The sequence below is a fragment of the Astatotilapia calliptera genome, chromosome 11 (genome assembly GCF_964374335.1).
Source record: "Astatotilapia calliptera chromosome 11, fAstCal68.1, whole genome shotgun sequence".
Lineage (NCBI taxonomy): Eukaryota > Metazoa > Chordata > Actinopteri > Cichliformes > Cichlidae > Astatotilapia > Astatotilapia calliptera.
Window position 1 is genome coordinate 17,190,712 of NC_137432.1, and position 12,120 is coordinate 17,202,831.

The window sequence follows — 12,120 nt, forward strand, 5'->3', positions numbered from 1 at the left end:
ACAACGACCAGGACAGAGAGCCCGGGGATCGAACCGGCGACCTTCCGGTTACAGATGCGATTTCCAACCCCCTGAGCCACGGTCACAAGTGCATTTATCATTTAAACCACGTGCAAATAATAACTACTTATATGAACTGTTTTGCCTGAACTCTATGGCTAATGTATTCTTTACAAAAGGGGAGGTATATCTAACCTTTTTACTGATTTATAAAGAAATGGTCGCATGACTATATGGCTACATTAATAACCTTGCAGTCTTTCCTTAAATAGCCTAATATCGCCTTTATACATAGTCTTAAGATGTGTCACTACGCCAGTTATAAGGGATTACATGATGTCTTCTTATGAGAGTCTGTAACTTTGTTCATGTAACCTGGTAACGGTTGCCAGGTCAGGTAACACGGAGGCACTTTGCTCATAACGAGACCTTCGGTTAATTACGATAAAACACTGATAAAAGAGACTTTGGCTCTTGTTGGGCTGAGAGATTCCCCGAGCGGCAGACGTGAAGACCAGATCTCTGCGGCTGGACCTGCGCATCCACTTGTTGAGTAAACAGCAGTTCACGGGGCTCGCTCTATTTAAAGCGACAACAACATGACACACGGACTAGTCAGACGAGAGTCAGTGGAAACGGAGATGCACAGGTCCGAGGACAAGGGGAAGAACTTCGTTCACACCAAGAAGAGGGGCTACGATGTGACGCGAAACCCCCACCTGAACAAGGTGAGCGCTCGTGCCCCGCGCGCGAGGTTTCAGTTTTCCTGAATGAACAAGGTTAACAAGTTAGCTGATGCCTTCGGGGGCTACGGGAAATATTAGCACCCTAAATACAGCGGGAAAGTTCATTCTCAAAAATCGATATGAACGGGGCGAGGAAACACGGCAACTTATTATTATTATTATTATTATTATTATTATTATTATTATTATTATTATTATTATTATTATTATTTTATTGTGGCAGTGATTTGGTACAAACCCACAACGACTTTTTGGTATTGAGTAATCAAGCTGCTAATATAAAGTTTCACACCTAGCTTAATTGTTTTCTACAATTCGTGTGTCGTTGTTATTTTACTACAAAAGCTCCAGTGTATTTGATATATTTATTTAGTCATATAACAATCTTCGTGATGTGACAGGACCCATGTCGGAGCCATAGGCGAGTAAGTGAATGTAACAGCGGCTAGGCGCTTTAGGTATCAGCTTTAGACGCGGTTATATTTAGATTTAAAGAGACCAAAGGCTTCGCTTACACGGAGAGCCTGGCCTTTTGTTATACTGCCCTGTCACATATCGCTTTACCCGGACAGCCATGGCGGGATATTGCATATATAAGAGTGACTCAGCTCATCCCATTTACTGTAACACTAAAACGTGATTCAGCACATAGTCACAGAAGCTGACACCAAGTAACGAGACATCAAGTTGAAAGCTTGTTTTTTTCTTCTTTGTTTTAAAGTAAAATGAGGAACAGAAAGCTATTGGAAGTTGCTTACTCTTGAAATAATTTGTGCTGAGTTGCTTCTTTTCAGGTCATGAGAAAAAGGGATGACTTTACATTTTAAAGTTTGAAAAACATACCTAACTCAAGCCTTATGACCACCCTTTTGCTGTATCATCAGTAGGATGTACTTGTGTCCATTCCTCCCATAAACACAGTAAACAATGAGGGTCTGGCAGCTTTTGAGCCTTTCCAGTGTTTTCTCCTGGTGTTTGTGGTGAGATGGGGCCCCAGAGGTCAGGCTGTGATGACAGGATCTCTGTCCATGGTGCTGACTGACCTTCAGAATGACTGGCTAAATTCAGGTTCGCTCTTATGTCAAGTGTGCCCCACAACCACTTGACCTTTTTCAGGCTAATTTTAGAACGCTCTTGCTGTCTGTTTTTTCTCTCTGACCTGTTTTTTCTGGCCTCTCAGTAGACGAATATGTCTGACTCTTGGAAACTATCTGAAAATATTCAAAACAGTAGGCCTATCTGAGGTTGACATCTGGGCTGTTTGGATTTATTTGACCAGAATTACAGATACAATATACATAATACACACTGTAAATACGAACACTGCCTGTTTTCTAAATACAAGCTGCTCCGGGCTGATAAACGTTGCAGTTGGTTTACTGCAGATGAAGGAGATGCCAGCCTGGCAACTGATAAGTGAGATAGTGGAGGTCAAACAGGCCAGTGTGTGTGTGTGTGTGTGTGTGTGTGTGTGTGTGTGTGTGTGTGTGTGTGTGTGTGGTTGTGTGAAGTGAGGGGTGGAGAAATGGTGGCTGCACAGAGGCCTGTTTGTTAGGCAGGTTAATCACTCCACTCCTGATAGCACCTCGCGCTGCATGTCAACCCTGTGTATGTGTGTTTAAGTGTGTATAGAGTGGCTGGGCAAAATGAAATGTGTATACACAAATGCAATATGACTAATAAGAATAAATTATGGCACCTTTTGTAATGTGGGTGTGTCCAGCGAGACTCATAAAGGCCATCCTTTGTTGTGTGGTGGTTGTGAGCTTTGAAATAAAGACACAGATTGATCATGTTAGTCTTCCTTTATAAAAGTCCTGTTTGTATATATGTAACCCTGACTGATCTCTGCATGAATGTCAAACAGTGTTTGATAAAATAAACCAGACTGCTGCAGAGTAAACAGGCAACCTTTGTGTCATTTTATGCAGTGTCATGCTTAGTATGAAATCTGTTCAACTGCAATAAATATACTGACATCCTCCTTGTGACAGCAAGTTATATGGTTTATGGGAAATGCTGTGTTGCACAGCTTAATTATAGATCACTTTACCTGCTAAAGGAATAGAAAGTGACAGTCTAAGGTAAAGAACAGGGATGCCAAACTCATTTACGTTGTGGGCTACATTGTCCAGCCCACATAGATCTTAAGTGTCCTGAACCAGTGAAACTCCCCTTTCTGTCAGTGTAAATAAACTTCACTGAAATAAATGTGTAAAATTATAGGTCATTGCAAAGGATGTCCTGTAATTATAAAATGGGTAATATTTGTGAATTGACAGAATATGTGCTTTAAAAAACAAAACTGTAAAGTCATTGGGGGAAAAAATCATGCATTTCCACAGTAAATTAGCTGATTTCAAAACAAAAACACCATGAAGGGTGAGGGTGGAAACGGTGTCACTAATCTCGGAGTGATGTCACTAGGCTACTTTCATCTCATATTAATGAAATAGTGACTTGATGTATATTGAGATATATATTACTATCGACTGATGTGAAAAAAATTGTCATGAATAGATTTTTCCCTTATTGCCCAGTCTTGTGTTTAGTTTTGATACATAAAGCTGCTCAAGCAGGAAGTGGACACCAAATTTAACAATGCTTGAAAGTCGAACAAAAGTTTAACAATGACACAAAATTAAAAGTAATGGTTCCACCAATGAGTCAACCCCTAGTCTCCACTTTACCTCCTCAAGTGGACTTTGCGAGCAGTTTAAAATGTAATATAAGTCATAATCTTTACATCTATACAAGAAAATACATGACACTAATGAAGCTGTTATGAAGTATGAATTGTAGGGGAAAAACATATTTTTGGAGAAAGTCACCAAGCGACCAGACCCACCCGCCTCCTCTCACCAGTTTCCTGTTTGATACTGTCACTACAAATACAAGCCTAAAAGCCAAAAATACAACTTCAGGAGAAATTAAAGTTATAGCTTTCTACACAAAAAGAAGACGGGGACTGCCAGGATAGCTCCCGAGTGGCAACTTTGGTGCTGTCACTGTTGGCCAGCATGCTGTCTGTGTGCTTTACCAAATAGGCATCAAATATTAACATCAGTCCTGGCAGCAATCGACGTGACCAGGGTGAGTCTTGGTTCAGAAATGCTGATTAAATCAGTGGCTCACAAAGCAAACTCTGTTAATACCACAGACATATTGAGGAGATCTTGTGCTGCATTCAAATTGTCAGCCAATTCATTCAAAAACATTTCCACAAAATAAAAAAAGTGTCAGCCATATTTCCGCAGGTTTTCTAACAACTTTAGCCAACTCTTCCTTATATCCCAGATATTATTGTACAGAAAGAATAAAACCTTAGTGTGTGAAGTGTCCCTGTGTTTTAAATATACTCCTTCTTACAATACTACTTCTATGTACTACTAATATATTACTTACAACCATTACGTGTCCATTGCCAAGTTCTGCACTGTTTCTCAGGGTGTCATTATTACAAACAACATCTTGAACATCCAGTTTCATTTTCTCTTACAAAAAATTGAATTTTATTGGTTGAATTTCTCAGAGAACTAATTTGAAATTGTGTGTGTGAGTGTGTGTGTTTTAACCCTTTCTTTATAGTAAGAGGACTGTCATAGAGACCATTGTGGATGCCTGACCCTGTGTTTAGAGCTGACCCAGTAAACTGTTTGACTCAGTTTACACATGTGGGTCTTAAATGGTCGCAGTGTAGGGGAAGGATCGTAAAGAAGGCTGTCTGTCACTTAGCTTGTGGCACTAGTTTGTCTCTTTAAATAAAGGATATGCAAAGACCTTAAACATAGAAATCCAGGCTAAAGTAACACAGAAACACACTTATCTCCATTTTAAAATAATTTCTCTCTCACACTCTTTGCCTACTGCCCTTGTCTTCTTCTTTCTGCACTCTTTCTTTGCAGTGGTGTCAAGGAGGAATGTAACAAGCAGCCCAGTCCTTTGTTCTTTATTTTACTAGATGGCTTTTCATCTCATTTTAAAGTTAGCCATCCCGAATGAGCTCACAGTTTGTGGCGTTATATTGTTTTGGAAGAAAGAATTAATAAGATTCATTATGTGAACACAAAACTTTCAGAAGCAAGCACTGGCAGAGCCTGCTGTGAATGTACTCAGCACAAACATTTTCTCAGAGAGAACTGTTTGGACAAATGTAAACGTTTCAGTTTTAAAATGTTCTTTGCTTGGTGGTTTGGGGAGAAGATAGGACACAAACGCTCCCATACATCATGGTTATAATCTTGGTTAATCTTAATTGGTGGTTGTATGAGGTCAAAGTAACCTTCCCATCAGCTGTCTAACGTTAACCCAAGCACACAAACGCTCAGGTTAGAGTAATATCAGAAAAGAAAATGATGCAGACAGCTAAACTTTTCTCAGTGCTGTACATGACCCGGGGGTCGAGGAAATTGGAGGAAAATCTAGGAAATGACTGTTAAAGCGTGTTAGTGGCCATACACAGGCGTGCTTCTGTGGTTAAGGCAGTGGCACCTTGTTGCCCTCCTCCTGATTTGAGCAAGCCCTGGGGATGAGGTGTGTTTACCTCCCTCAGCTGGCCTGCTTCACCCCAAACAGGAGACAGTCACTGCACAACCTGTTAATTGATGCTGAGGGGACGTAGCGCTGAAAGCAGCCTGTCCTCACATCGACAGGCTTCGATTTCCTTTTAATCTCCCCATACATGCACGTAAGCCTGCGCAGCTGATGTATGGACATACAAACACACACATGCACACACACGCACAAACACGCACAAACACGGCTTCAACTTACTTCATGGTTAATGTTCTCTCTCCAGAGGTGGAACCGGATATTATAGGTGTGTTTTGTGTGTGCGCACCACGCAATAATGAGATGAAGTGGGGTGCGAGAGGTAGAAAGGGTCCTCTGTGGCAGTGAAGAGAGCGCTGGCCTCGCTCCACAGAAGTTCTCTGTCTCTCTGCTTGAACACACTTAAATGAGGCATCTGTGTGAATCTCAGGCACTCAGTGCGTCTCTCTATGACGCTGGTTCCGTCTGCTGCTGCCTCAAAAAAAAAAAAAAAAAAACACAACCCAAAAAAACACAACAACAACAACTACATCCCTAAAAATGCTCTTAGCGCCTAATCAGGGATGCTGTTCCTAACAGATCCTCATTCATGGGATCTGAACGGTCTTTACCTTGTCTGCATAAAAAAACCATCAACCTTAGCAATAGCAGACTCACAAAGACTTGCATTCAAATACAGTTAGCTTCTGAGAGAGAAATTGTGCGCTAAACTTGACGTAAACCTACACTTATCCCCTCGATTAAACAATAATGTTTTGTTTGTTAAGTTCATTAAGATCACTAACATTCTGCATCATTTGAGCCCATGAATACTGAGCAAAATGGAAAGTCCATGTGGATGCTTCATTTGTAACCACAGCCTCCACATATAATGTTGCAAGATGGCCGCTCAGATGGCTGCTGTTTGCTGCTCGCTCAGATTTGGCGAGCAGCAAACAGCAGTCTATCTGATTGGGCATTGAAGATGTCCTGGTATGCCAAAATGGAAACCTTTCTGATAACCCTCAAGCAACTGGAAGTCATTAAGCTCTCATGTTAGATTTTCTCCCATTTGGCTGTAACTTTGTTTCAGCAAAGGATTTTGTTTTTTCCTTCGCCGGGTTTGCATTTTCCTCAAACTGAGACATAAATAAATTTAGCAACTAACGAACAAATGGCAACAAATAAAAACTGCCTTTAATTCGGAAGTGGGAATATTGCTGCTGTTGTCTGGTTCTAAATCCTCTCCTTTGGGCATTTGTCTTGTGCTTTGGTGTTTGTTCCATTTGAAACATAATGAGCTCCAGCTGCTCTGCATCTATATCAAAACCTGATGAGGTTTTCATAAGCCTGCATGCTCTCTAACTGAGTTGTGTCACAGTTCCTTAAAAGAAAACACAGTAATGACATGGCACTGATTTTAGCCAGTGGAGTCTGGAACTTTGATGGCTGCTGATTCACCGTGCCAGTGAGACACGAGGACAGAGTTTGTTTTCTGCACCGTCACGACTTGGAAAAGTTTCATGCTGACAGTTTGCTGTTTTGGGGAAGCATTAGTGTAATGCTTTGTTTGTGCTGCTAGCCAAGGTTCCCATGGACCTTGGGAATTTTTGTGCATTTATCATTACCATAGCTTTCTAGCACCCACCTATTGTAGAATCAACATTTCACATCCTAGGGGAAATCCTTGAGTGTTTGTGATGATAGTGCATTAGGTTTAAATTAGAGCATTTCATGAGGATCTCTTGATGGAAGCAGGAATGAACAAGGAGTACTTACTGTGTTGCCAAATTCTGACAAATGTTAAGTTTTTGCAACATGAGGAGTTCAGAAGTATGGGAATTGCACTGTTTTGCTTCTGTGGATGAGCAGATTGACGGCACCCAGAGTCAAAGACATAAATAAAAGACAAATAAAGACAGCAATGTTTTCCTAGGATGAAGATGAAGAACTCTTAACATCATTTGATTTCTACTCTAGTACGTTTGTATGGTTTGAGGATAGACGGACACAGGATAAATAACTATGTTCTTATTGGTATTATTATGATAATAATACCACCAAAACAAAAATCCCATAAGCCACAGCTGTAATTTTAGCACTAATTAGCAAATGTTAGCATGCTGAAAAGTTAAACCAAGCAAGATGGTAAATAAGCTGATATTAGTGTTTAGCTCAAGCTAAAGTGTTTTAGATGGCAGAATAAGCTACTAGCTGGGCTGTCTCAGGCTTGTTTCTGCATTTTGTAAGACCCAGATAAACTAAGCTTCCTCTAACCATACACAGTATATCAAAGATGGACATAGCTACTGGTTTACAAAGTCCTGGTTTACAAAGTCCTCTTCTGTATCCAGATTAGCATCATAGCTATCATAACTGTCTTTGCTTCTATATTTTTTTCATTTTAATCCTGATCGTATTGTGTGTGAGAAAGTTTGTTGCGTCAATTTGTGTGTGTGTGTGTGTGTGTGTGTGTATGGGAGGGGGGTGTTACAAGCTGTTTAGTGCCTGTCTGTGGTTAAACTAGGGATGATGTTGTCAGTCAGATTACAAGCCTAAGCACTGAAAATAATACAAGAGTTTCAGTGCTAAACTCCATAGTGAGCAGCTACACTTGTTAATGCGCTTCGCTATGCAGATGTGCGTGTGACATGCATGTGTGTGAGTTGTCCCAGGTGTGGCCAGGTGTTTAAGGTCACATCACGGGTGAACAGACATTCCTCTGATAGACTGGAGTGGATCGGGCAGCGAGAGAGAAAGTGGACCCTCGTTTCCCCTCCAGTGATCACCCCGCTAACCTGAGCTTTACACACTCACACGCACACATGTGTGCACACGCAGGGGCGAACACACATGTCTATGCTGTGCTGTTAACCTGCTGCACCATGAGTGCTTTAATCAGTGTTTTCTCCAGGGCTGGCTCAAATAAACTTCGTGTAACGTGATCAGACTGTCAATTCAACTGTCTGCACGCACACACATACACTTCTCGTGTGTGTTTAACAGCAATTCCTTCCAACTAGCGGTCCCTCCTCAGCTCACTTTTTTATGGGGGGGGGAGGGTGTTTGTGTTACTCATTCACATGAGTGCAACGGAGAAGCCATTAGCTTGTCCCAGACAGAAAGAGGGAGACTGTCTGAGCCTCATCACCCTCCTATGAAGCTCATCCCTCCTCTTTCAGCCTGTCGTTTTCCCCTCGCCTCCTCAATGCTGCTTTTGTCTGTTATATTAGCACGCTGGAGGTCTTGTCATGACTTAACAAAGATGCATCAGAATTTAAGAGTAGTGTTTGGTTTCAGTGTTCTGCAGCTTGTGAGTGTATGACCATTATGTGCAAATGTTTTTTTCCAGAGACAGAAGAGATGGCTATCATTATGACTGATGGCATGCAGACTGACAGGCTCTGTGATGTTGCAGCTTCATGAAAAAGGAGGTGCTTAGTTTTAATGCCCTTCAATCAATAGGGTAAAGGCCTGGTCACGCCTGCAGATAGAGTGGTGAAATTGAGCAGCAAAGTCAGTTGATTCCAAAGGAATTGCTGACTTCGCTCAGCAATCAGTGGGTTTCCTCACAAGGGCAAATCCCTTCATACACAGAACAAACTTGATGACACATAAAGTTTACAAAAACTTTGAGTAATTGTGAAATTTATGTGAATTTCCTAAAATTTATTCCACCCTTGATTAAAAAAAACTATGACATTTTTTTAAATGGAAAGACATGTGTTACCTCTGACATCTGACCATGATATATAGCATTATTGATGACCCAATTTTTTTTTAACTGTATCAGTGTTTTTATAGTAAAGAGAGAGGTTAATTACTTTTAGATTTTTTTTAATTTACTAGAGCAGTAGATTCACAGGTGTTTTTTCCCAAAAACAAAAAATGCAAATTCAGGCAGACACTACAAAGGAAACTCAGATCAATAAATAGACCTTAAAATAAATAAAGAGGACACAAATATATGTGACACAGTGACTCACCCAGAGTATACCGTTCTTGTATTTATGACTGCTTTAATTGACTGTTCACAATCTGCTTTTAAAATATATTTGTTCTTCCTTCTGGGTATTGACGGACGAATTAGACAGTTATTTTAGGACAGACTCTGAAATTGGATTGGCCGTCTGTGGGAGATTTCCTGTTCCATTAAGACAGGTCAGCCATCGGACTCTTCAGTAAGACGTGTCTTATTTGTGTTTTCCTGTCTGCATTAATCAGCTTGAGGGTATTACTTGCTTTTTATGGCAGAAAATAAACAGTACAAATGAAGTTTCATAACAGGAGAGTGGCAACACTTGCAGAGTTGCACATTGCTGTCAAGGCTCATGCTGTCACCCAAACGTGTCCGATGAATGCTGCAGTACTAGCTGAAAGTGAACATTTGGACCACAGAGCTGATTTTCTTAAGGGCCTTGGGCATTTTTCCAGGAACTCTCTGGCTCCTAAGGGACCTGGGCTCTGCAGCATGAAAAGGGCTGTCTCAAGGGAACTGGATGTGTTTAAGGAACTCTGCATGTCTGCTGCCTCCACCCACTTTAAGGCTGCCCTCCTTAGGTCAATAGCGGCTCCGCTTTCAAGACTGTTTGACCAACATGTCTCTGCATTCGCAAGTTGGCACCTCCTGATTTAAGGAACTCTGCTTTTGCATATTTGCTTGAGATGGAGGATTTAAGACGACCTTGTTGATCAGTCTCAGAACTCAGGGTTGCTCGGCGGAGTACATGACCCATCAAAGTAAGGAGTGACTCAGAGCTCAGAATTTGTCTGCAGATTTGGGCAAGAGAAATATGTTACTTTACTCCATTTTTAAAAGCTGTGCAATACAGTCCGGTGAAGCCAGTGGAATTAAAAATTAAATTAAAATCGCATATTGCATATGAGAGCATAAGGGTGGGAATGGATGTTTGTATCTGTGTGTGCCTGTTTGTCTGTGTCTATATGTCAGGTCGGGTATCAGACGCCACCTCTTTGGGGACATCCCAGGTCCTCCAAGGTATGGAGGCCTATCTCCCCCACCACTTCCCCTACCAGTGACAGATGCCCTCAGACATCGGTGCGTTGGTGGTTCTTTGTGTCCGGGGATACACCGGTACACACCGGCTCACTCCTTGGTGGCTGCTTATCGGGGCCTGCAGCCTGGGGCTCACTCGGGCCACTTCGGGGGTGGGGTGCCCTCGGCCTCTCTGCCTGGGGCTCGGTCACTCTGGCACAGCTGGTTGCCGGCGGAGCTCACGGGCACTGCAACCCCTCCTGGCTTCTGCTCCGCGGCTGCTGAGTGACCCCTCATCTGGGACTCTCGTCAGCTCCTTCTGGGATAGTGGCACAGCTGCCCCTCTGTTGGTCTTCCGTGGTCTCTTGTGTTCTGGGGGCCTCTGGATGTCTGGAGTCTTGATCTCCTCCATACCTGCTTCATGCCCTGGTGGACGGGGCAGTGGCTCCCCCACACCCTCTAGCAGATCATTACATGAAGGAACCTTTTAAATACAAGCGTGCTCATGCTCACAGGTGTACACACGGGTGCTCACACACACAAACTACACCCTTTTTGGCTCCTACCTCAAAGCACACTGTGCACTGTCGATCTTACGTGCTGCACAATAATGTTTAATATTTAGTATTTATTATTATTTATTATTATATTCCCATATATCATCGTGATGTTGTTTATTCTATTGCTCTCGTTTTCTTCTGCTAGTTTTCTTTTTTCATTCTCAACAGGTGAAATTAAAAAAGTATCTACTATTAGAAAGAAAAAAAAGAAAAAAGAATTACATTAAAATCGAAATATCCAAGGAACCACAAGTAAGCCAGCAGTCGCTGACATAGTACTATGGGGATTTTAAGTTTTCTGAAAGAGTCTGAAAACCTGCATTCTCTTTAGTAGCCAGCGGTGGGTGACTCCCCTGGTTGCAGAAATATTTCCAGTTGTATAGTTTTTTTTTTCCTTCTTACTAGTAGTTTTATTTGAGCACATAAAACCCATACCCAGTGCAAAGTTGCCATTACCCTGCCATTGTCCTTTAGATTAAGGTTTTGATATTAAGTAATGCAACAATTGTTATATGTTTTATATTTTAAAAAAATAAAAATAAAAATCATGGCAGGCATCATGGTTCTATGGGTTTCATTGTGATTTTTACCAAGCACATAACAAACAATCCAATTCTAGCTTATGTCAACAATTTAAGAACATTTTCACATAATAAACTTCTGGTTGTGTAGTGAGGCCTCCACCTGTGTCCATTAATTCCTCATTTTCTTTTCTCAGTCTGCTTTTTCCTCATTGCTTTTCTTTGACAGTATTATTAACAACATGTGGCTAAAATGTTGATATAGAAATCACTAGTTAGCTTTCTGATGGATGCATTTGGGCCACTGAACAAAGTTCGATTGCTAATGAGCAGATCTGATTAGGTGCACATGCATGCCTGACATGGCACATTTGCTGCAAGGTATTTTTTAGGAAAAGCTTAGTCAGGCTGTAAGATCCTGAGAGGAGACAGCTGGGCGCTGATGTGTGCGTTTTGTCTTCCTCCTGAGAGGAAAGGATGGATTTAAAGGGCTTTATTCAGAGGGTAATCCTCTTGAACTCTGCTATGGCTTCCAGTTTAGCAGGAAACAGATGGGGGTATCTGGCCTTTGCTTAGAAACTCAAATGGTAAAGAAAGCTGGTAATGCTCTCTCTACCTTCACACTGAATACAGACATTCAAAAGTGAGAACTTAGATGGGCATAAAAATGACACTGCAGTCTTTAATTTTGGACATTCGCATCTACAACATCAGGTGTTAAAGGTAGTATTTGTTCAAGTCACTGCTCAGTTTTATAAGGCATTGTA

The 12,120-nt window shown here is 41.5% G+C and overlaps 1 protein-coding gene across 2 annotated transcripts in view; it reads left to right on the forward strand.

Moving 5' to 3' along the window:
• Positions 1–450: 450 nt before the first annotated feature.
• The window catches only part of me1 (malic enzyme 1, NADP(+)-dependent, cytosolic), an 85,019-nt gene continuing 73,349 nt past the window's right edge, over positions 451–12,120 (forward strand). The window contains exon 1 of one of the 2 annotated variants that reach the window (XM_026183894.2): positions 451–728. In XM_026183894.2, the coding sequence (XP_026039679.1) occupies positions 600–728 (129 nt within the window). In that variant the 5' untranslated portion in view covers positions 451–599. Of the gene's footprint in view, positions 729–9,995; positions 10,017–12,120 lie in introns of those variants that run through there. The other variant, XM_080307856.1, reaches the window with a different exon arrangement.